General features: G+C 36.2%; 1 protein-coding gene across 1 annotated transcript in view; it reads left to right on the top strand.

Annotated features, from left to right (window-relative positions):
* The window catches only part of RPAP3 (RNA polymerase II associated protein 3), a 38,134-nt gene extending 11,627 nt beyond the window's left edge, over nucleotides 1–26,507 (top strand). The window contains 12 exon segments of the mRNA NM_001101930.2: nucleotides 986–1,107; nucleotides 2,233–2,303; nucleotides 4,591–4,716; nucleotides 6,248–6,375; nucleotides 13,673–13,794; nucleotides 15,122–15,192; nucleotides 15,312–15,413; nucleotides 20,263–20,501; nucleotides 21,740–21,926; nucleotides 23,023–23,120; nucleotides 23,584–23,684; nucleotides 26,203–26,507. Of these exon segments, the coding sequence (NP_001095400.2) occupies nucleotides 986–1,107; nucleotides 2,233–2,303; nucleotides 4,591–4,716; nucleotides 6,248–6,375; nucleotides 13,673–13,794; nucleotides 15,122–15,192; nucleotides 15,312–15,413; nucleotides 20,263–20,501; nucleotides 21,740–21,926; nucleotides 23,023–23,120; nucleotides 23,584–23,684; nucleotides 26,203–26,288 (1,453 nt within the window). The 3' untranslated portion in view covers nucleotides 26,289–26,507.

Raw genomic sequence — 26,507 nt, forward strand, 5'->3', positions numbered from 1 at the left:
TTCTCATTTCTTTCTTCTCTTCATTGATCTGTTGCCCTTTACTAATAGCCATTCCATACTATTTTTAATTTTTATAGCATTATAGTAAATCTTGGTATTTGGTATAGGGCCTTATTATTCTTTAGGAATGTTGGGTATTCTTGGACTTTTACCAATCAGTATAAATTTTAGAATCATCCTGTCCGATTCCTTGAAAAATTTTGATTACAATTGCATTGGACTTACAGATCAGTTTGGAGAGAATTATATTGTTGTATTTTTGTGTCTTTTAGATGAATGAAATTGCTGTAGTTTTCTTTCATGTCTTTGAAGACAACCTCATAATTTTCTGCATCTGGATCTTGTACATCTTTTGTTAGATTTATTAGTTTATTTTTGTTGTTGATATTTAGTAGAGTAGCCACTTTGCTTAACTTTCTTTATTTTTAACAGTCTGTCTAGCTTGTTTTGAATTTTCTTGGTAGACCATTATATCATCTGAGAATGTCAGTTTTATTCCTTCCTTTCCAGTCTTTTTAGTTCTGTTTCTTTCTTATGGAACTTCATTGGTCAGGACCTCTAGTAGAGTACTGAGTAAAAGCAGTGGTAGTGGGCATTCTTTTCTTTGCTTTAAAGAAACTGCTTACATCAGAAATTACTGATTTTACTAGCTTAACTAAAAGAAGATGGTAGCACAGGGAACTCTGCATAGTACTCTGTAATGGCCTCTGTGGGAAAAGAATCTAAAAAAGAGTGGAGATAAATAGGTATACACACACACGTATACATATATGTATAGCTGATTCACTTTGTTGTATGCCTAAGACTAACACAATACTATAAATCTACTACAATAAAAATTAAAAAGAAAATAGAAAAAAAAAAGAAACATGCCTTCAAATGAGAAATAAATCCCCTTTTCAGAGATTTCAGAAACAAATTTTTTGAAGTTTTTAACAGATGATTTTTATTAACTTCACTTTATTTTTTTTTTTTTAAATTGCAGATTTGCTGTTGCTGAGTCTGATTGTAACTTAGCAATTGCCTTGAATAGAAGTTATACAAAGGCTTATGCAAGACGAGGTGCAGCTCGATTTGCTTTGCAAAAATTAGAGGATGCCAAAAAAGGTATTAATGTTTTCCAGGTCATCATTATCTAAAAAGTTATTTAATAGTTTAACTGATTCTATACAAAGAATACTAGATAATCACAGTTACTATCTTCAGAGATCTTTCTATATTGAATAAAACTGGTTTTTGCCATTTAAAAGGTATTTTGATATTTTGGGAAAAGACCTTGTTATTTGCCACTGATTAAACTTTGGTTCATATTCTCATTCAACCATGAGTTCACTCTGTTACCAGGGGAAAGTTATGTATCTTCTCTGATTTTCAGTTTCTTATATGTGAGACAGATTAAAATATCTTGTTGGCTTTTGTGAGGCTAGAGGTAATGCATGAACCTAACACATTTTTATTTATTTTAAAATTTTAATCCTTTTATTATTTCATAAAATAGGCTTGTGTAGTATAAATCAGAAAATCGGAATGAAGTTTATGTCTGAAAGATTGTGCTCCTTTGTTTTATGAGATGTAACTTATGATAGCAAGTGTTCTTCCTGAGGCTCAAAGAAGGAGGTGATCTGACACAAGGATTAAGGGTTTTATCTGTGCTGGGAGAACGGAGGAAATCCAGTGGAATAATGTCAGTATTTCTTAGTTCCTCTTAATTTAAACTGTCCCCTGTAAGCAAATGACTGATCTTTTATACAGGTTTTTGAATACCATCTATCTTTTTTTGATTGTTGTTGGTTACATTGAGTCTTTGTTGCTGTGCGCAGGCTTTCTGTAGTTGTGGCTCGTCGGGGCGACTCGTCATTGTGACTTTTCTTGTTGTGGAGCCCAGGCTCTAGGGTGTGTGGGTTTCAGTGGTTGGGGCTCACGAGCTCAGTCCTTGTGACTTGTGGGCTGTAGAGCATGGGTACAATAGTTGTGGTGCACAGGCTTAGTTGCTCTGAGACATGTGGAATCTTCCTGGACCAGAGATGGAACGCATGGCCCCTGCATCGGCAGGCAGATTCTTACTCCACTGTACCACCAGGAAAGTCCCATATATCTTTTTTTTTTAATTATATTTTTAATTGAAAGATAATTGCTTTACAGAATTTTGTTATTTTCTGTCAAACCTCAACGTGAATCAGCCGTAGGTACCATATATCTTTTAAATATTCTGTTATCTTCTGTTTTACTCAGATTATGAAAAAGTATTAGAACTGGAACCAAATAACTTTGAAGCTACAAATGAACTCAGGAAAATTAATCAGGTAAACTGCAGTTATTTAAATTAAGTGTGTTACTTATTACCTTTATTTGACAAAGTAAATGTTTTTTTATAGACTTGTATTATGTAATATAGACATTTTTCTACCGGGGTCCAGCCCCGGTTGGATCCAGGGATTCCCTCGGGATGACGGCATCAGCGATTTAAAGGGATAGCGTCAGTGGAGAGAATCAGAGGCCTAATTATAATTGATTTACGTGAGAAATCAATATAACCTGTGACACCAGGTTTGCACTGACCACGGAGGCCGCAGGTGCTCTTTCAAATCGTGGAAGGTCCCACACTTAGGCACCTTCTCGAGTGGGTCTCAGATGCCCAGGCAAGTAAGTGGTCTCAGCGGACCCCCACGCTCCAATTATTTTGGCCTGAAGAAAGAGTAGAGACAAAAGGAGAGAAAAGGAGACGAGAAAGAATGACACGGGGAGACTGAGCTTAGTGAGCAGGGTCCATAGCTTTATCTTCAGCAGGGGCTTTTATACCCCAAGTAGCACATAGAAGATAATAGGGGATGCAAAGTCATGCAAGGTCAGCAGACCTTAATCATTATCGAAACCAGGCTTTTCTTCTGCAGACTATCAGATACAAAGGCTTTAGGTGATTTACATCATCTTCCGGTCAGGAGACCTGCTAACATTTTTCTCTGATAAGAATTAGTCAACCAGAAAAACTTATTTTCTCCAGAGGTGATTTTTCTTAGAGTTTAGTACCACTCCCCGAAGCACTAGACAAGAGTTGCATTCCTATAGGGCAAGAGTGTCGTGGGGGTAATTAAGGGAGGAATTTATTAGCTTAAGGGTCTAAGGTTATTGTTAACATTAAAGCTTCTACATATATATATATATATATATATATATCAACTATATTAATCGATACACTCCCAGGAACACAGTGGGTGAAAAATATGGAAACTTGGCAGCAAGCAGTAGCTCAACAAAGAATTCCTCTATTCTATTTTAACAATTTCTAACTCCCCGAGAGGCTCTGCATTGTTAGAATAACTAAGTCTCCTTGTGCCTCATATGGTTGGGAGGCCGTAAACAATCATGTGCGTAGCTGTAAGAGTCCGGAAATCTGTTAGGCAGGTTAGAAAGCTTTTTGAGGGAATTACAATTGGAACACACCTTGTTATACCGTGGAGACTTATTAACTAGAACTTTAAGTTGCTTTTCTTACAGAGAAAAGTGGTCGGGGATAGCCCCTCGTGACTGTCAGAGGAGTTGGTGAAAGTCATGAAGCAGTAAAACAAGACAGGCTCAGGTTTTGGGGTAGACACTCAGGCAAACCTAGAGGGGCACCCCTCGAGTTCTGGCTCACCTTGCCCACCAGAACTCTCCCACATGACCTTGTCATGGGTGGGGATTCCTGTGCTGGCTCCCGGCATTTTTCTAATTTTAATTCTTTGTACTAGAGAGTTTTTTTAACTAAACACATTGTAAGCTAGAGGTGGTATAATGGTATTTAAAGATTCTTAATTGTTACCTTAAAAAGCTGTCTTATTTAGAACCACTGCTGCTTTATTTTATCCAGATGACAGAATTATTTTTCTTTATCCCACTAATTTTTTAATTTGGCTTGTGCTTTGTTTTTGTGCTAAACTTTCACATATTTCTTTGATTTTTGTAGTTTTAAAGTTGCTCCATCTTTATGGTTTATACAGGGAAAATAATACTAAATTTTTAAAAGTAAGAAAATAGATATTATTTAACTGTAAAATTTGCTGTCAATAGTATGTATTCCTTTTACTTTACTTTTGCATCACATAATTATTTTGCCGTCTGTTGAAAGTAGCAGTGATTGAGGAAAGTCTGCCTTTTAAATACTACCATTACATGTTGCATATAAAATCTCTTGGTAAATACCATCAACTTGACTCTAATTGTGAACTGTATTGTATATTTTTGTGTTTTATCCTAGATGGTCAGATAATGACTATGAATAGTAAATTTGAGAGATTTGGTGATGTGGTCTCAATTACCTTCTTTATTTTTAAAAATTGTTCCTAGAACAGTGTAGAAATTCAAAAGAATCTTTGTTGAATAAATAAATGAACAGCTCTTTAGTGAATATTACTTACTTTAATTGGAATAAGATGTACATTAAATTTATTTGCTTTTTAATTTTGTTAGTAGAAAGATTTTGAATTGGAGTAAATATTTTAATTATTTGAAGTGTGGCAGGAATTCTAATATGAATAGTTTGTTATTTTAAAGTCAAACATGTATGTGTCTTCCATTATTTGTTTTATTTAAGCTGACTGCTCTGTCTTCTAGGCTCTGACTTCCAAAGAAGACTCATATCCAGGGGAAACTGATACAATGGTTAAGTCAGATGAAGGAGAGAAAAAACAAATTGAAGAGCAACAGAATAAACAACAGGCTGTCTCGGAAAAAGATCGGGTAATCCAGGATTCTAACATTAATATGTTTTCCTGAGTTTACTCTTAGTTTTTTGTGTATCAGTTAAGGTTCTGTCTTTGTTAATATTATATTAAAATACTCCTTCAATAGAAACTGAAAACTAAATATACTAAAACTTCTGGAGCCTACTAATTAAAACAGTAATTGATGACTTAATACATAATTATAAAAAAAATTATAAGTTTAGGAAACAAATTATTTTTGAGCATTTTGACATATATTTACATATAGATGGTTATAAATTAACATAGAAATAAATTACAGTGCTTCCTTGGTGGCTCAGTGGTAAAGAATCCACCTGCCAGTATAGGAGACATGCGTTCGATCCCTAGTCTTAGAAGATCCCACATGCCATGCGGCAACCAAGCCCAGTACCACAACGACTGAGCCTGTGCTCTAGAGCCCAGGAACCTCAGCTACTAAAGCCTGTGTGTTCTAGAGCCCGTGCTCCTCAAGAAGAGAAGCCACTGCAGTGAGAAGCCCAACCACTGCAATGAAGAGTAGCCCACCACTCATTGCAACTAGAGAAAGTCCACGAGCAGCAATGAAGACCCAGCACAGCCAGAAATAAATAATAAAATTAGTAAAAAAAGAAATAAAACTGATTCTTATTCATTAAATCACACTGAACTATTTTTTCTCCCCTTTTTGGCCTCACCATGGGGCACATAAAATTTTAATTCTCTGACCAGGGATTGAACCCACGCCCCCAGCAATGAAAGTATGGCGTCTTAACCGCTGGACTGCCAGGAATGTCACACAGTGAACTATTTCTGATCAAAATTTCTTTAGACTTAATTTAACATACTATAGGCTTTCATGGACCTATAGAGGATTCCTAATAAAAATTTATGGAATGATTATTGATTGTGATATGTCTGACTCTGATTATAAATAAATGTTAAAATGAAATCTAGTACACCTTCCAATACAATTCGATTTATTCTCTGTTTAGGCATATTAATGTTACTGAATAGTGAGCTGTACAGTCTGGTACTCTGTTCTTTCACACAAATCATTTGGATTATGAAATTCTTTTGTACAGATTCTATTTTTTTTTGATTGTGCCTCGCAGCTTGGGAGATCTTAATTCCCCAACCAGGGATCAAACCAGTGCCCTCAGCAGTGAGAGTGTGGAGTCCTAACAACTGGACCACAGGGAATTCCCTGCACAGATTCTGATATAATTAAAGAGTACAGTATTTGGTCCTGTATTTATTAAAATGTGTTTTTCATTTAAACTTCATCTAATCTTTAATTGGTAAAATAATGGTTAGTGCTGCAAGATAATATAGTAGCATACTTTTTTTTGGTACTGAAATGAGAAGAACACCATTAAAAAAAACAACCCAAACTAACAGATTCTAAAACATCTCATGGGTTTTTAGCAATTAAAAAGGTTTAATTACTGATATAATAATGATTGGTATACTAGCAGTGTTGCTAAAAATTTGAATTCAACTAATTTTTTTTTTTTAATTCTTCTCCATACTTCTTTCTGAAATGATAGGGAAATGCATTTTTCAAAGAGGGGAAATATGAAAGAGCAATCGAATGCTATACTCGAGGGATAGCAGCAGATGGCGCTAATGCCCTTCTTCCAGCTAACAGAGCAATGGCCTATCTGAAGATTCAGAAGTAAGTTTTGATTACCTTTAATTCTTAGCAGGATGAAAATGAAATTTACTGTAAAATGGTATATTATCTAAATAATTAAATTAAAACTCACTCTTAAACATTAAGTGAGAGAGGGTGTGTGTGTCATAGTACATATTTAGTAAATGTTGTTGTTAGTTGCTTAGTCATGTCTGACTCTTTGCGACCCCATGGACTGTAGCTCGCCAGGCTCCTCTGTCCACAGGATTTTCCAGGCAAGAATCCTAGAGTGAGTTGCCATTTCTTCTCCAGGGAACTTTCTGACCCAGGGATCGAACCTGCATCTCTTGTATTTAGCAGACGGATTCTTTACCACCCTGCCACTAGCTCTAAAGTACTTACCCAGTTTTGGTCTGGCATTACACAGTTTAACACTTCTTTAATTGCTTTATGCTATTCTGAATTAGTGATTTAAAAATTATTTTTAATCTCAGAACCCTTGGGGCAGAATCTTATCTGGAAGCATATGCATATATAACAAAAGAGAATTGCTGTCGTTGAAACTGCTGATTGATTACATACAGAACTAAAACTTGGTCCTGTGATACTAACCACATATTTCTGGATGCACTCAAGGGCTCCATGTTGGACAATCAGCAGAATACTATATCTGATGATAGAAACTACGTCTTTGTTGTAATACTACACACTGCTGCTGCTGCTAAGTCACCTCAGTCATGTCCGATTCTGTGCGACCCCATAGACGGCAGCCCAGCAGGCTCCCCCGTCCCTGGGATTCTCCAGGCAAGAACACCAGAGTGGGTTGCCATTTCCTTCTCCAATGCATGAAAGTGAAAAGTGAAAGGGAAGTCGCTCAGTCGTGTCCAACTTTTCGCGACCCCATGGACTGCAGCCTACCAGGCTCCTCCATCCATGGGATTTTCCAGGCAAGAGTACTGGAGTGGGGTGCCATTGCCTTCTCCAATACTACACACTAGTTATAGAATTAAAAATTCCTATAAATATTATAAGTAGAGATTCTAAACTTACTGGTGCCACAGACCGCTTTGGCTGCATGGTGCACTTTTCTCAAGATAATATTTAAGTGTGTAGTTATACATTTAGGATTACAAAGGAAACCAACTATATTGAAATAGAGTTTTAAAAATATTAAGATTTGTGACGTTAGTTCAGTCACTCAGTCGTGTCCGACTCTTTGTCACCCCATGGACTGTAGCACGCCAGGCTTCACCAACTCACGGAGCTTGCTCAGACTCATTTCCATTGAGTTGGTGATGCCATTCAACCATCTTATCCTCTGTCGTCCCCTTCTCCTGCCTTCAGTCTTTCCTAGCATCGGGTCTTTTCCACTGAGTCAGTTCTTTGCATGAGGTGGCCAGAGTATTAGAGCTTCAGCTTCAGCATCAGTCCTTTCAATGAATATTCAGGACTAATTTCCTTTAAGAGCTTCCCTCATAGCTCAGTCAGTGAAGAATCTACCTGCAATGCAGGAGAGCAGGGTTCGATTCCTGGGTCGAGAAGATTCCCTGGAAAAGGAAATGGCAACCACTCCAGAATTCTTACCTGGAGAATCCCATGGATAGAGGAGCCTGACAGGCTACAGTCCATGGGGTCACAAGAGTCGGACACAACTTAGTGACTAAACCACCACCAATTTCCTTTAGGATTGACTGGTTTGATCTCCTTGCAGTCCAAGGGACTCTCAAGAGTCTTCTCCAATATCACAGTTCAGAAGCATCAATTCTTCAGGGTTCAGCCCTGTTTATGTGAGAGTTGGACCCAACTCTTACATCCATACATGACTACCGGAAAAAAGATAGCTTTGACTAGATGGACCTTTGTTGGCAAAGTAATGTCTCAGCTTTTTATTATGCTGTCTAGGTTGGTCATAGCTATTCTTCCAAGGAGCAAGTGTCTTTTAATTTCATGGCTGCAGTCACCATCTGCAGTGATTTTGGAGCCCAAGAAAATAAGTCTGTCACTGTTTCCATTGTTTCCCCATCTGTTTGCCATGACATGATGGGACCGGATGCCATGATCTTTGTTTTTTGAATGTTGAGCTTTAAGCCAGCCTTTTTACTCTCCTATTTCACCTTCATCAAGAGGCTCTTTAGTTCCTCATCGCTTTCTGCCATAAGAGTAGTGTCATCTGCATATCTGAGGTTATTGATACTTCTCCCTGCAATCTTGATTCCAGCTTGTGCTTCATCAAAATTTGTGATATAATGGTATGTATACTTTTAAAGATTAACACGCTACAGAGGCTTCCCTGGTGGCTCAGTAGTAAAGAATCCGCCTGCCAATGCAGGAGACACAGGTTCACTCCTTGATCCGAAAAGATGCCACATGCTGCAGAGCAACTAAGCCCGTTGCCACAACTGTTGAGCCTGTGCTCTCGAGCCTGGGAGCCGCAACTACTGAAGCCCATTTGCTCCCTAGAACCTGTGTTCAGCAACAAGAGAAGCCACCGCAATGAGAAGCCAGCTCATTGCAACTAAAGAGTAACCCCCGTTCACCGCAACTAGAGAAAAGCCTCACAGCAATGGAGACTCAGCACAGATATAAATAAATAAATAAAATTATTAAAAAGAAATTAAACACAATACAAAATGAGAAACTGCGTTTAAAATACAGGCAAGTTATAGAGAGGGTCATACTGAGTGAAGTAAGTCAGATAGAGAAGGAGAAATATAATAATAACATCCCTTATATGTGGAATCTAAAAAGAAATTATACAAATGAACTTATTTACAAAACAGAGAGAGACTTACAGATTTAGAAAATGAATCTGTTGTTGCCAGGGGGAGGGGATAGTGAAAGGTTGCTGTTGAATCACACAAAGACAACGAGATTCTTGGCCCCGGCCCCCAGAGGAGAAGAATTCAATCTGGGGCCAGAGATGAGGCTTGATCGCTCAGAGCTTTTGTGTAATAAAGTTTTATTAAAGTATAAAGGAGATAGAGAAAGCTTCTGACATAGGAATCAGAAGGGGGCAGAAGGAGTACCCCTCTGCTAGTCTTCAGCTGGATGTTATATAGTCACTAGCAGTCTGTTAATGAAAGAAAGGAATGTTTTAAAACTCAGAATGGCACCAGGCCCCTCACCCATAAGATGTATTTTGGGATAATCTTGGCACCAAATGGTTCATCCTGGGCCATAAAATGATTAACTTGAATCTTGAAGAAGGGCAGATCACCATACAAGTAGTTTCATTTACATAGATTAGGGGAACAATATCTGAGTAAAACATACTGGTTTGTCAAGTAGGTTCTGAGCCATGAGGCAGAACCGACTTGAAGACAGTTTGGGGTAAATGCATAGTATATTAGCATAGCTTAAGATAAACATTTCCGTAAGAAAAATGCATTGGTTATCTGTAGGTTTGAGAATAGTTAACTTCAGGTAAAGCCAGGTGTCATTATGGCAGGGCAGTATTTGAAGAGAAACCTCCTTTTAAATTTGTATACAGAAGGAAAAAATATCGCTAGTTTGTTTCCTCCTGCCACTTAAGAGAGAGAAAAATGTCTGACACTTGCAGGCTATTTCCTCGGTTTGGAGACCCCTGGCCTTCCTGCCTGTTACCCTCCCAGTAGTTAGGGAGTTTGGGAAGGTCATGTACACACTACCATATTTAAAATGGATAACCAACAAAGACCTACTGTACAGCACATGGAACTTTCCTCAGTGTTGGTGCCAGCCTGGATGGGAGCGGGGTTTGGGGGAGAGGGGTTACATGTGTATGTATGACTGAGTCCTGTTGCTGTTCGCCTGAAACTACTGTAGCATTGTTAATTGGCTGTACCCCAGTACAAAATAAAAACTTAACAAAAGTTTCCAAACCTAAAATAAATATAAGCAAGTTAAAGTTAAAAAATTTTTAAAGACATGATATTGTGAAAGTTTGAATAAAGCCGCTAGAATTTGGGGATGTTCATTGACACGTCTTCTACGTATTGATCAACCAGTAAATGTGTCTTACTTTCTGGGAATGCCCAGAAAGCAGCACAGATGATTACATTACCAGTGTGGTAATGGTGGCTCATGGTAAAGAATTTGCCAGTGCGAGGAGACAAAGGAGACGTGGCTTTGATCCCTGGGTCAGGAAGATCTCCTGGAGGAAGAAATGGCAACACACTCCATACATACGGCTTCACTCTTTGGTGTCTAAGTGACTGGTAGGGACAGAGTTGCCTGCTGGTTGGCCAGCTGTGTCATAGGAGCATTTACAAACAGGTACTGTGATCACGTGCAAACAAACATCAGGTTAAATTACCCCGTTATTTCCGAAATAGTTGTGCTAACTCAAAGATATCTGTGACAAATGTGGTGTGATATGAAAATATCTGATTTTTTTTGTTTTATTTTTCTCTTTCTACATTATTTTTATTTTTTTTTCTAATTTTATTTTTAAACTTTACATAATTGTATTAGTTTTGCAAAATATCAAAATGAATCCATCACAGGTATACATGTGTTCCCCATCCCGAACCCTCCTCCCTCCTCCCTCCCCCTCCTCCCTCCTCCCTCCCCATACCATCCCTCTGGGCCGTCCCAGCGCACCAGCCCCAAGCATCCAGCATCGTGCATCGAACCTGGACTGGCAACTCGTTTCCTACATGATATTTTACATGTTTCAATGCCATTCTCCCAAATCTTCCCACCCTCTCCCTCTCCCACAGAGTCCATAAGACTGTTCTATACATCAGTGTCTCTTTTGCTGTCTCGTACACCGGGTTATTGTTACCATCTTTCTAAATTCCATATATATGCATTAGTATACTGTATTTATGTTTTTCCTTCTGGCTTACTTCACTCTCTATAATAGGCTCCAGTTTCATCCACCTCATTAGAACTGATTCAAATGTATTCTTTTTAATGGCTGAGTAATACTCCATTGTGTATATGTACCACAGCTTTCTTATCCATTCATCTGCTGATGGACATCTAGGTTGCTTCCATGTCCTGGCTATTATAAACAGTGCTGCGATGAACATTGGGGTACACGTGTCTCTTTCCCTTCTGGTTTCCTCAGTGTGTATGCCCAGCAGTGGGATTGCTGGATCATAAGGCAGTTCTATTTCCAGTTTTTCAAAACCACTATGAGGTACCATTTCACACCAGTCAGAATGGCTGCAATCCAAAAGTCTACAAATAATAAATGCTGGAGAGGGTGTGGAGAAAAGGGAACCCTCTTACACTGTTGGTGGGAATGCAAACTAGTACAGCCACTATGGAGAACAGTGTGGAGATTCCTTAAAATATCTGATTTTTATTGGTGACAAAGGCATAGGTACTGTTTTTACTAATGTGGTTTATTATCTGCAGTTGTAATTGAAAGGAAAGCTACATGTCATTTAAAAGTTAATGGTAGTAAGGATGTAGTATTTTTCCCATCCAGATTTTCAGATCTCTTAAAGGATCACAGGCTATCATAGAAGAAAATTTTTAATTTGTATTTCATTTCATTGAAACTAACAGACTCACTAGAGATGTATTGTTTTGATTAGACTGAGTAAAAGTCATTGCATTTCTTACTAACTTAGGGAAATTTTGAATTTTGCTATTCAGGAATTGCACATGATTAAAAAATTATAAGGCCTACATTTTTAGGTTTGATTAATGCCAAGAATAATACCTTGTAATAGATTAGAGATTATATCTACATTTATGAGGACTCTAATTTATTGTGTTTTGTTGCTTTGGTTGATAACCACATAAGTATATCATAGCAAGTTTTTTTTAATTTAGAAGACCTATGTGAGTCTTACTTGCATATATTTCTAGTATGTCTTTATTTTTTTTGGCTGCACTGCCCAGCTTGCAGTCTTAGTTCCCTGACCATGGTTCACACCTGTACCCTCAGCAATGAAAATGCTGAGTCCTAGCCATTGGACCACCAGGAAATTCCCTTTAGTGTGTCTTCTAGATTTACAGTTAATGTCTGAAGTTTTCTCTACTAATAGTGAGTGCTGTCAGGTACTATCTGTCGTAGACTAGATGAGGAACAGGGAAAAGAGCAACTTTTCAAACAGGAGTTTGAACGGAACCAAGATGTAAAGGGATGGTATGATTAGTGAGGTGAAGAAACAGGTCTAGTGTCCCAGTGCAGGTTCAAAGACACAGGAAGCAAAAATGCCATGGTACCTTCTGGAAAGGGCAGGAGGTTCATATGATGACTGATACGCAGGGGCACTGGCAGAGATAAGGCTGGAGAGCCAAGCAAGCCCCCAGCTTTGTGCTCTGCAGAGGAGCTCGACTTCATCCTAAAAAGTGTGGAGACCATGCAGTATCTTGAATGGGAAAATGATGTAATCAGTCATGTAGAGAATAAACTGGTTGGGGCATGGACATGAACACACACAAACATAATCTTTTGCTCGGAAGTGAATTAAAGAATTCAGAAAAAAAAAAAAAAAAAGAATTCAGGGGTGTTTAATCTTGTTCATATTAGGTCTTATTTTGAAGGTAGGATGGCATTCATTTAGGTCTTGGGAAGAATGTGATCACAGAAGATTCTTTTTTTTTTTAAGAAAAAATTCTTATGAAACTTTTCATAGTAAACTCTGTACCAAATCATTTAGTTTTCACAGGCCATACCTTTTTTGTCATATTTAGTTCCACTTTTTTCCCTCCTGAGTTATTATAAAGTAAATCCTTGACATGATATTTCATCCTTTAAGGATGCTTCATACATAATCACAATACTATTATTTTGCCAAGTAAATTCATAACAATTCATTAATGTCATTTTAATATATGAGGATATCAAGATTTTTATTTTATTTTTTTTAGCTTTTCTTTTTTGTTATGAAGCAGTACCTAGTCAGACTGAATTGATTGCTGATTGCATGGCTGAGTAGAATTTATGAAAAGTATTAGATGATATTCTTTCACATACACAATGAATTCGAAGTGTGTGTTGTTTTCCTTAGGTGATGTGTAGTATGGGTAAATCTTAATGAAGTTTGGAGAACTGATGCCAGTTACTGCTAATGTAGTAACTGTACATGTTGAGAGTTGGAGGGGAGGTTTGCTGTGGTGTTTTGTCTGCTTTATTCATATTTTACCATCATTAATTCCATCCTTCCACCAGACTAATTTCTGACTTCACTTAATCTGTTACCTTCTCCCTCCTCAACCAGAGGATTCCAAAATTTGGTGAGAATAAAAAATTTAGAAATTAGTCTTCTGCCTTAAACAGAGATTTGGGAATTGGTAATTGAAACTATATGTATATTTTTTTATATTAGAAACTCAGTTTACATTAAGTTTTTTATAAGCTACATTTTCTCCTTAGTATTTATATCATGTTTAATAGGTATGAAGAGGCTGAAAAAGACTGCACACAAGCTGTCTTGTTAGATGGCTCATATTCTAAAGCTTTTGCCAGAAGAGGAACTGCAAGAACATTTTTGGGAAAGCTAAGTGAGGCCAAACAAGGTAAGACTATTTTTATAACAACTGGCTCTCTCTCTCCCTGTTGACACTCTCAAGTTATAGTAGCAGACATTTTTGTAGCCTTTCCACAGTTTGAGGATACAGAACTTGGAGAAGTACATTTTCTTTCACAGTTTAGGTTTGCAAGTTTGGAGAAATTGAGCTTCTATAGTGGGCCTGGTTATCTTCTAATAGCAGTACAGTCTGGCCAATTGTCAATCAAAATTAATGAAAATTTTGAATTATAGGTGAGAAGGAAAAAAGCAGGAAAAAGGCAAGAATGAAAAGAAAAGGAATCAACAATCAGGAGATAGAGGATAATTTGAGATCTGTAATGATGCCTTTTTTCCTTGCTTGCTGCTGATTATTTTTTTTCACAATCTGTCTTTTTAGTATTTATTCTTAGTCATTTTGAAGAACCAGCTTATTTCTCTTGTGTATATTTTCTGTTTTATTTATTTCTGCTCTTTATTTCCTTCCTTCAGCGGTCTTTTGGCTTAATTTGCCAGTTTTCTAACTTACTGATGCATCAGTAGTTACATAGTTGATTTTCAGCCTTTGTTTTGTGACATGTTCATTTAAATCTGGCCCTTTAAAGTCTGGCTTCAACTGTAGCCCATGCATTTTTTTTTTTTATTATGGTAAAATATACATAACATAGAATTTAGTGTTTAAGCCATTTTTAAGTGTACAATTCAATGCATTGAGTACATTCACCTTTTGTGCAACCATCACCATTGTACGTCTCCAGAACGTTTTCATCATTCCATTTTGAATACTTTGTCATTTGACAGTAATTCTCTATTGCCCCTTCGCCAGCATTCTATTTTCTGTCTCTGAATTTGACTGTTCCAGGTACCTCATATGAGTAAAGAATCATAAAATAGTTATCCTTTTATATCTGGCTTACTTCACTTAGTGTGTCTCCAAGACTCATCCATATTGTAGCATATATCAGAATTGGATTCCTTTTTAAGTCTGAATAATATTCCATGATCTGGAATTCTCTTAGATTCTCTCTTACATTTGGTGAGTTACCCCATCATTTGTTATCAGTGTGAGCTTTGATAAGCAGATGACCTCCAGCCCTCAGGCCTCAGTTGTGTCATTATGAAGTGAAATTGTAGTGAAGGCTTACCTGAGAATTGATATAAAGCAAAGAGAAAAGCACTCAATAAGCGTTAGTTCTTATTATTGCTCACCAGTTTCCTAGCATCCCGAGTAAAGCTTCTTGAGATGTAGGTATGTGGTTATTAACTAAATATATGATTTCTTGAACTCCGTAAGGTGTTTGCACTAATTTATTATGTTTCTTAAAAATTTGTTTTAGATTTTGAAACTGTTTTACTTTTGGAGCCTGGAAATAAACAGGCAGTAACTGAACTTTCCAAAATTAAAAAGGTAAGCGTTCTTCTTTCCACCAAAATATGGTCCTATCTTCTGAAGCATAAATGCTTTTATTTGTTGTGTGATTAACTTGAGAATATTTTGATAGTCATAATTACAAATTTATTTTCAAGGAATTAATTGAGAAAGGACACTGGGATGATGTCTTTCTTGATTCTACTCAAAGGCAAAATGTGATAAAACCCATTGATAATCTGCCTCATCTTGGATCAACTGTAAGTAAACCTGAATTTTTCTCCTTGCTATTTAAATATCACTGCTATAATAAACTGAGTTGAAACAAGCTGTTGAATTAGTAGGTCTCTTAAAAGATATGTTGAGATCTCTTCCTAGAACCAGTTTTAGAATCTTAAAAAAATACTTCTTAGGAATATTGGCATAAGAAAATTGGAGGAAATGGAACTGTTTTAAGTTCTGTCATAACTTTTTAAAGTGTCCTTTAATTTAACACTAAATATTTCTTCATATTTTCTGATTAAAAAGAAATTTGAAGCAGTTGTGCGTTTTGTAATTAAATGGCTTTTATTTCTTTTACTGTTCTTATTTGAGATTGGGATTTTATTACAGTATAGTCTTGCAACTTCTGTGGGGTTAGACCTAAAATGAACACTTTGGCAAAAATCTAGTACAGGCATACCTCATTTTATTGCACTTTGCAGATACTGCACTTTTTACAGATTGAAGATTTGTGGCAACCCTCTGCTGTGCAAGTCTGTTGGCACCATTTTCCCAATAGTATTTTCTTTACTTTCTGTCTTTGTGTCACATTTTGGTAATTCTCTCAATATCTCAAACTTTTTTGTTAATATTATATTTGTTACGGTGCTCTGTGATCAGTGATCTTTGTTACTATTACAAAAAGATTATAAGGATGAAGGCTCAGATGATGGTTAGCATTGTTTTGCAATAAAAAAATTTTAAGTTATATACATTGTTTTTTTAAAGACATGCTGCTATTTCACACTTAAAAGAGTATGGTATAGTGTAAACATAACTTGTATTATGCATTAAGAAACCAAAAGCTTTAGGTGACTTGCTTTATTGCAATATTCACTTTACGTGATAGTTGTAACTGAACCTGCAGTATCTCTAAGGTATACCTGTATAGGCAGAATTATTCTTAAGAATATGTGCTGCATGTTGTTTTTAGTATACCATACTGTTTTTTATTAAGTCTAACAAAAACAGCTTTTCCTGCAGTACTGGAACGGAAAGAGTAGATGGTAAAATTCAGTGATTTGTCTTGTGTTGGACTTTTAAAATTGAATCATTTAAGGCATGTATTATTATAGATATATACACGTGTTAGTCTCTCAGTCGTGTCTGACTCTTTGTGACCCTATGGACTGTAGCATGCCAGGCTCCTCTGTCCATGGGATTTTCCAGGCAAGAATACTGGAGTGGGTTGCCATTTCCTTCTCCAGGGGATCTTCCTGACTCAGGGATTGAACATGCATCTCTTATGTCTCCCGCGTTGGCAGGCGGGTTCTTTGCCACTAGCGCCACCTGGGAATTCATGTATATGTGTATATGAATTTATATATATACATATAAATTTGCCTGGTAATTTCTGATGTTTTCTTAGTATCATATATGGAAATTATGAAAGATAAAATACATATAAAAAAGTACCCAGGACAAATTAAAATTTAAAGGATAAAGTGAACATCTATGAAACCACCAACTGGGTCAAAAAATTGAAATGTATCAGCCTCCAGAAACTTCCCTGTGTGCTCTTCACTGATCATGATTCCCTCCCTGCCCCTTGGAAGTAACTGTTAATGCATGGATGATGCTTTGAAAGAAATGCTGATTTTACAATGAAGTCAGGGCAGATATTTTTATCCTCCTTTTACTAAGGAAGAAGGCGAGGCAAAGAAAGTGTTTTGCCAAGTTCTTATTTCAAGTAACGAACAGAGGAATTCTTTAATACATTTCCTGGGTTCTTATTTTGACTTCATTCCTGAATTTTCTGAGATAATATTTCATGTGCCAGGCATAAATCTAGTTGCTTTTATACATTACATTCATTGTCACACATCGTATTTATTACCTATTATTCTGTTTTTTACAGTAAAGGTGATTAAATGTTCAATGTGATTTATACTTTTACATTTCTGTAAAATTTTGTCACAAAAATTAATTCCAAACTTTTAAAAAAATAAGCCTTTGTCACACTTTGCTTGTCCATAATTATAAAAACACTGCCACGTGGTAAGTCAAATATCTGTATGGAAGAATGTTCTGTGGCCAGTGTATCCTAAACAGCTTTTATAAATCTGTTGAGTTCTGTCCTCCCTCAGGTTGTAAATCAATTATGTTAGTAATTGTGAAAATGCAACATGAATTTTAATGTTTTGTGGCTGAATCTCAAAACAGAACACCTCCATGAATTGAGAGATCTGGGGTTAACCATTTTGTAACTGATCCAACACAAGCAAAATCATTATCTTAGTAGGAAGGGGAAAATTTGCTCTTTATTTTTGTAATAGGTCTCTGTTTTAAAATCTGGGGATTATTTTAAAAATAGTATGGCAGTTTGGTATGATGCTTTTGGTTTGATTTGAGTCCCACCTGATAAAGGCTTCCTAGGTGGCACTAGTGGTAAAAACAAAAACAAAAAAACCCTTTTGCCAGTTCAGGAGACACAGGTTCGATTCCTGGATCAGGAAGATCCCTTGGAAAAGGAAATGCAACCCACTCCAGTATTCTTGCCTGGAGAATCCCATGGACAGAGGAGCCTGGCAGGCTATAGTTCATAGGGTTGCAGAGTCGGATACAACTGAAGCAACTTAGGCAGGCAGACCACTTCATAAGCTTTAAAATCTTAGGCAAGTATGATACCTATGTGACTTTTTCTGCTTAAGCTGAAAATTACTCATAGGTTAGTTGAGATCAAAGAAGATGATGTCCAGGAATGCTAAGGCAGTTTCAGGTGAAAGAAATGTTAATTTCCTTTTCAGTCCTTTGTGTGCCTTTGTGTGAGGCCACCTGAACACTGAGGAAAGTGGTCAGGAAAGGGGTTACTTTATTCAAGCGAGAGGCTCAACCACGGAGTTCTGTGCTTGAGGGCTGCACGTTTGACTACTTTTGGCATGTCTTCTCTAGAGAGACTGTAGGTGAGCAGTAATCTAGACCTGCTGGGCCTGGAGTTCCTAGATAGGAAGTAAGTTAGTTTCCACTAATTTATTTTCTATTATTCTATTTTCATTTTCCTGTTTTTCCATATGAAAATTTCACCTTTCTACTTGGTCTTTCTTCTCTTTCTGTTTATTTTCATTTCTGTTTTCTTTTTCTTGAAATGGTCATAAAGCTAAAGAATGGTCATAAGCTAAAGAAAATGTTATGTTTCTAAATTTTAATTTAAAAAGAGATGAATTCGGGAATTCCCTGGTGGTCCAGTGGTTAGGACTCTGTTTTCATTGTCAGCCGCCGGGGCTCAGTCCCTGGTTGGGGCACTGAGATCCCACAGGCTGTGAGGTGTGGCCAGAAAAAAAGAATTTATGCTTTTATGTTTTCTTATATCTTTCAGCTATAGTGGTATCTTTTATGTTTTTCTCCTTTTACCAGTATACTGTTATCCCCTCATCCCTCCCAGCCATCATCAGTAACATTGAGCAGCTCTCAGGAGCCAGTGGTCTACCCTTAAACAGATCATCTGTTAGGAAATTTATTAACTTGGGTCAATTTACACATTGTCATTGACAGGATTTAGGTTTTGTTTTTTGCCTCATGGTGTGACATGCAGGATGTTAGTTCCCTGACCAGGGATTGAACCTGTGTCCCCTGCAGTGGAAGTGCACGGTCTTAACCACTGGACTGCCAGGGAAGTCCCCAGGGTTTGGTTTTAAATGGGACTGCATCAATATAATTCAGTAGTTGTAGTCTCTTTTTTTATAGTCTGTCTTTAACACTATTTTTTAACATTAACATGTCCATTCTTGGTCAATATTTTGATAGAAAGCTTACTGGTTTTGATAGTTCTCAGCAAAGCAGAGGCCTTAGATTAACATGACTCTCCTTTAGAACTGCTAGAACTGCTAACAGGATTCTGTTAACAAATTTATAATAGCTTCTTTATTTATGTATATTCATCCAGTAACACTCAGTTGTTACCATTAGGTCGTTTCTTAGTTATGCTAGTGTAATGTCTGGTTTTAACACTGAGTTTAGTATAAAAGGTTTTTATATTTCAACTTTTTAATTTAAAATTCAGTTGTATAGTTGGGATGAAAACAATATACTGAAGAAAGTCTTATTTTAAAAATTAAAGTATTACGTGTAAGCTGAGAAAGAAATTGAAAATGTTTAACATCTGTTATGATTAAAATAAATAGTGAATGCTATTTATTTTAATAAATTAAAAACCATTATTATGGTCAAGTACTTACCAACTTTGTGAATATTATTTGACAAATCTTTAATCCTGGGCTGGTTTTATCCAGCTGCTACATATGAAGAAGATGCAGTTAGGTTTAAATATTGGTCTCTTTCATCCAGAATGCTGTTTATTGCCTGACCTTGTTCTGCTTAGCTAGCGTACAGTACTGATGTCATTTGGCCGTATTTTTTCTTGGTTTTGTTGCCTCTGGGATAAACTGAAGACTCCTTGAGATGGTACACAAATCCCTTTGTAAGCTGTCTTTAAGCAGCCTTTGCAGCTTTGTCTCACCTCTCCTCCCCTTGCACCAGCCGTGGTGGACGCCTCACCTTCCCACTGGCCACACTGTACCCTGTCACACTGCCAGTCCTATGTGCTTTTTCTGTGAAGCTCCCTGATGTCAATTTTTATCTTCCTTCCTCTGTTCTTTGGGCACCCTGTACCTTCACCTTTTATAGTGCCTTCTAATTATTTCTACATGCACCGTCTTTCCCCCATTTAGACATGCATATGGTAGGTGCCGTGACGCTTTTTGTTCTTTGCATTCTCAGAGGGTATGACTCCAGATTGAATTTACTTACAGCTGGAATATTGGCTGAAAGAACATTGTAACCTTTTAATTTGTGACCCTAAAATAAGAAACCTTTGTATATTGATGTAAAGAATTGATTTTATTGTTTTAGAAGCCACTCAAGAAGGTTATTATTGAAGAAACTGGTAATTTGATACAGACTGTTGATGTGCGGGATAGCACTGCTACTGTGGCTGCTGCAGAGTGTAATCCAGTTACCCTGGCGAGTGTAACAGCGACCACAGGCATGACAAATAAGAACACGAGCCAAGATGACCTTTTGCCCACAAGTGATGTCCCAAAAGCCAAAGTATTGAAAATAGAAGAAATTAGTGATACTTCAGCTCTTCAGTGAGTAGAAATACTCTTATTTGATAATCATCTGAATGGTAATAATTCCACTGGAAAATTGACAGTACTGATAAGACTTCTGGTTGTATTCTTCCTCATAACCTTTTGAACTACCCAACTTTAGATTCTGTTCTTTTTTATTCTTTTTACTTAAATGTAAGAGAGGTTTTGCTGAACGAATTATCGTTATTCCTTTACCATAGTGAGGAATTTAGAAATAATAACAGTACCTTGAACAAATTGATTTCATCTATTTTCTTTTCTAGAACTTAAGTAAATATGTTTCACTTGGTAATTCAGCAAAAATTTTTAATTTTTTGAAGGGAAGCTTCATAAACAATGTAGAATTTAGGCATTGTCATTATTCTAGCCTTTGATATTTATGATTATTTTTAGGCTCTTTAAATTTTGTTCAGAATTTTTTAAAAAGTCATGTATTTTTTAAATCATGAGAATATAAAAGACATAGATTAATAGTTTACTTTGGGGTATTGAAATTTTATTATATATTCTTGCATTGCTACTCAACAGTCCTATTAAAAACATTTTTTTTAAACTTTGAATTCTAGTAGTTCTATTTAGAGTGATAGTATAGATTGTAGGAAAACTTTTAAGTAGGCAGACTTTTTTTTAAAGGAGGAAGCATTTCTTTTTGAAATCTTTCTTGAAACTGTGATAATTCAGATAGTTCAGAGTGAAAGCTTGAGTTGTGAGTATATGTGATATAATAATGCAGTATGGGTTTCCCTGGTGGCTCAGACGGAAAAGAATCTATCTGCAATGTGGGAGACCCAGGTTCGATCCCTGGGTTGGGAAGATCCCCTGGAAAAGGGAATGGCAACTCACTCCGGTCTTCTTGTCTGGAGAATTCCATGGCCAGAGGAGCCTGGTGGAATACAGTCCATGGGTTTGCAAAGAGTCAGACACGACTGAGCACTAACACTGTTACTACTAATGCAGTGTATGGAAATAGTTTGTCAAAAGGTGGCAAGGCTGTTAGCCCAGCTAAAGAGAATAGGCAGTACATAGTCAGCACACAAAAGTTTGTAGAAGTATAATGTCTTGCCAAAATTATATATATATTATCAGCTGAAAGAATTTACTACTGGTAGAATATAAATAGATAACACACTATTAATAAAGTCAGAGATTTTAGAATCTCTATTGATGTTTCTGTATATAAACTTTGACTGTTTGTGTTTCTTTTCTGATTATTTGATACCTCTGAAATATTTCAGCTCTCATGTCAATTTGAAAAAGGATGTATGTCAGTCTTTGAGTGAGAAGATTCCTACAGAGGTAGACAAAGCACCTGCTCAGTTTATCAGGACTGTTCTTCCTCCAGTTCCTGCAAACTCATTTCAGCTTGAATCTGATTTCAGACAACTGAAAAGTTCTCCAGATATGTTGTATCAGTACTTGAAGGTAAGAGGTAGGAAGCTAGTAGTTCTCTTGTAAGTTAGAGGTCAAAGAACTTCTTTTGTTGCCATATAATAATAGGGTTGTATTTGCTTTGTAAACAGTATGATTCTGCGCTTCCCTGATAGCTCAGTTGGTAAAGAATCTGCCTGCATTGCAGGAAACCCGGTTTGATTCCTGGGTCGGGAAGATCCGTTGGAGAAGGGATAGGCTACCCACTCCAGTATTCTTGGGCTTTCCTGGTGGCTCAGCTGGTAAAGAATCTGCCTGCAATGTGGGAGACCTTGGTTCGATCCCTGGGTTGGGAAGATCCCCTGGAGAAGGGAAAGGCTACCCACTCCAGCATTCTGAGTGACTTTCACTTTCACGTCTCTTATACAGTGTGATTGTAGAAAATGCTCTTACCCCTTGCCTAATAAATACATCATCCTGATCAGGCACATACGTCATCCTGATCAGGCCATTTTAAGTATTTGCAACCAGGGAACCTTTGGAAATAGGTTCTGTGTTAAATTTTGTTTTGTAACAGAAACAATCTAATTTCATACATCAGGACTTAAACTTAATTCTCCATTCTTTAAGATGAGGAAAGAAGCTAAAATACAGTGAGTGCCTTCTGTGTGCTAAACTATGCTTACAATATTTAGGTAATCATTCTCCTGAAAATGAACTTTTATTTGCTCACGGAAGAGTCAAATCATATGAAATTCACCAAATAATGGATTTTTTAGCACTTTTTCAAGTGTAATTACTGTAATAATTTCTTATAATTGGTATGTCATATTTCAAAATATATTATCTCATGTAGATCTATTTTTTAAACTCTCTTTTTATTGCTCCTTGAGCTCTCTTGTTTCCTATTCCTCTTGGGTGATATATGTCTCTCCATGAGATTTTTCTGTGAATTGAGCAGAGTAAATATCTTACAGTCCCTCTAACTTTCTGTCATAGTTACATTTCAATGTGATTCCCCATTATTATTCATTAAATACTTATGCATAGGAGTTATTCTTTACTATGTTGATCTAAGCAATTATTATATAAATAATTTGTGATTGGGAATATTGCCATAATTTTCTAACTCCTTATTATTTTTCCCAAGCAAATTGAACCATCCTTGTATCCCAAGTTGTTTCAGAAAAATCTAGATCCAGATGTATTCAACCAAATCATTAAAATTCTGCATGACTTTTACATTGAGTAAGTAAATTTAGTTATACTTTCCTACTGTAATGCTCAGCTACTTTTAGTTATTTGGAAAATTCATCCTTTTTGGTATCATACTGCTACCTTTTATTTTGCAGAATTAGCTATATTGTAAAGTTTACTGTTGCAGTAGTGTAAAGAAATACAAGTATAAACATGAAAAGGGAAATGATTAGGAGAAAAAAGGACTTACAGATTTTTTTAGAGAAAGGTGGAGTATAGAAGTGACAAGTATTATAGCAGATTAATAATGTCTCTTCTATGCCTCACATTTAAGAATATTAGTTTCTTCAGTTGACTTGATAAGCTCTTCATTTGGACACTTAAAATATAGACAGTGTGCAGGAACAAAAGATAAATGAAGACTTTATTTATATATAATTAGAAATATTATTTTAGTAAGCAGAACTAAATGAGCTGCTTTTAATTGATCATTTGCTTTTTATTTGGACTTCAGGAAAGAAAAGCCATCACTCATCTTTGAAATCTTACAAAGACTTTCTGAACTAAGAAGGTTTGATATGGCAGTGATGTTTATGTCAGAATCTGAGAAGAAAAGTGAGTTCTATAGAAAAAGCTTTTCCTTTACTCTTTATTCTTGTGTGTTCCTTTATTTAACAAATGATAGAAAATATTTATTGAATGTCAGTTATGTACAAAGTGTGTGCAATTTAATTGCAGTTTAATTAAATTGAGTTACAGTTAAATTAGGTAAAATTTTTCAGTCAGTGTAGGTATGATTATCATTTTGCTCTTACAAAAGGGGAAACTGAGGCATATATAGGTAAGGAACTTGATTGAGGTTCCACAGCTAGGAAGCCAGACCCAGGATTTAAACCAAGGTGGTCTGAACTCTTCTACTTGAAAATATAGTATCAGTGTAATGGTTGAGCTTCTGGCATGGTGGAACATGTACAGGGTCCCTGCCATAGGAGCATGCAGTGGGGTGTGGGTACATAGGTGGTCGCAACCATTTTTTTTGGCTAATATCTTTGAGTTTGTTTGATTTAAGCTGAATTCTCAAAAAACTACTGGAGTCAGATGAAGGGAGTGAGGATGTGTAGAGGTTTTGAGGCAGGAGAGGGCAAATTGAACTCAGAAAATTAAAAGGAGTGCAGTGTGGCTGAATTGTAGAGTTAGAGGGTAAAGAGAGGCAGGTGATGAACTTGAAGAATTATATCCCTTATTTATTTCTACATCTCAGTCTTTGGCATATAGTGTCAGTTTTGGGAAACCCTAATTTAAGTAAAATCAAACTATAGAGACACTTCAATTACAGTTGTCCCTTGAACAGTGTGGGGGTTAGGGGAACGATCCCTCCACGCAGTTGAAAATCTGCATACAATTTTACAGTCAGTCCACAGCATCTGAGATTCTTCATCCAGATTCAGTCAACTCTGGATCATGTAGTACTATAGTATTTCTACTGAAAAATATCCATCTGTAAGTGGATCTGTGCAGTTCAAACTCATGTTGTTCAAGGGTCAATGGTACTCAAGAGTTTTAAGCTATAGTCTAGTTTTAGAAAGAGAAAAATCATTAGAATGCACCTCCTGGACTAAACACATTTGAGCTCCTTTTCTGTCTCTTCTTTATGTTTGTAGCAGTGACGTTGAGTCTGAATCACTGAAGAAAATACTCTTTATGTTGTATTTAAGGAAGTGGACCTAGTTTAGAGAGATTCTTAATAAACTTAAACCAAAAGAATTCTCTGCTTAATCTTTAGTTAATCAGAAATAGTCCCTGAAATTCCCTCAAGGTATTAGTTTGTTATTACTATTCTGACTTCATTTTCTATCACTGTTTAAAGTCATTCTGCCTACCTCACTGACTGTGTTTTTTAATGTACCAAGTTGCCAGGCTTCTTGTAGCCTCAGGGTCTTTGTGTTTGCTGTTTCTCTCAGCCAGGACTATCCTTCCCTGCCTCTTCTTCATTTCATTCAGTTTCCACCTAATAGGCACTGCCTCAGAGTCACCTTTCCTCACAGGCCTGCTCAAAATAACTGCCCGCCTCCCCTTCCTCCTCACTGTCTGTCATCTTGCCTGGCTTTGTTTTCTTCATAAGACAGAACTACAATAGTGGACAGTATTTTAAGTGTGTATTATTTCTCTATCCCTAATAGAATGAAAGCTCCATGACAGCAGGAATGTTTATCTACCTTGTTCTCTGGGTCTCAGGGTATTAGAATAGTGCTTAGTACATAAAAACCTTAGCATGAGTGCTTGACTGAATGGATTTCTTGTCACTATGATGTGGTTACTTGAAGTGTACTCAAAGAATGTGAGTTGGTCTTCCAAACTGGCCTACCAACAGTACTGTCTTGGTTGGATCACCACTCTCTGCTAGGTTACACATGGAAGCATTTAGAGTAGTTTCTAGCATGTAACTAAATATTCAATAATTAGTAGCTATTGTTGTCTTTTATTGTCATTGTTATTAGTAATAACTGTTAGCTAGTTTTAATGTTGAGGGATATAGTATGAACTCTATAGCAGTGTTTTCCAAAATGTTAACTGTGGACAGTTCACCTGTATGAAAAATAAAGATTTTATTATGACTCATAAGGAAATCTTATTTTTAACTTTTAATTGTTATATATTTTATTATATATTTAAAAAATATATAGCTTACCCATCAAACATGATTTTTGTGGATATTACTGCTAATTGTCTATTTATAGTAGTGATAAAAAATTTTATTTTAAAATAAAATGATTTCAGTTTGAAAAACAGTTAATTGGAATATTAAGTAAATAAAAGTATACTTGTTATACGGGGCAAAAATCTTTAAGGTAGTACAGAATGAATTATGTTTAATCTGCAAAGTTCATGTCATTAAGGATATAGGGAAAATTGTTTATTGCTAAAGCAAAATATTCTGGCAAGAAGTATCATTGGGTTGCTGTATAATTTTCTGTTCTCGGGTTGGTTCTTTAAATATCTGAATTAGAATTTACAAATAACCCTAACGATTGCTTTAAAATGTAAAAAGTATTTAACAGACTTGATTATTCCTTTTAATTTTTGCTTTACTTTTTAAAAATAGAGATTAAAATGAAATTTTTTTCTTTTTCAGTTACACGTGTATTATTCAATCACATAGACAAATCAGGATTGAATGATAACTCTGTTGAAGAACTCAAGAAAAGATATGGTGGTTGATTTCCATTTTTGCTGAAATTATTGCCTCTTTAAATTTCATATGTAAATTTTTTTCTACTGAAATTAAATGTTTTGCTTTTTAAGAAAATTAAATCATACAGAAAAAGGACTGTTTCTGGACATAAGCTAATTAAGTGTAAAGTGAATTGTGATTAGTGAGAAATATACTTAAGTGAACTATTTATAAGTTTTTTCTGAAAATAAAAATATAAATAATGA

Source organism: Bos taurus, chromosome 5, assembly GCF_002263795.3.
Source record: "Bos taurus isolate L1 Dominette 01449 registration number 42190680 breed Hereford chromosome 5, ARS-UCD2.0, whole genome shotgun sequence".
NCBI classification, from domain to species: Eukaryota; Metazoa; Chordata; class Mammalia; order Artiodactyla; family Bovidae; genus Bos; species Bos taurus.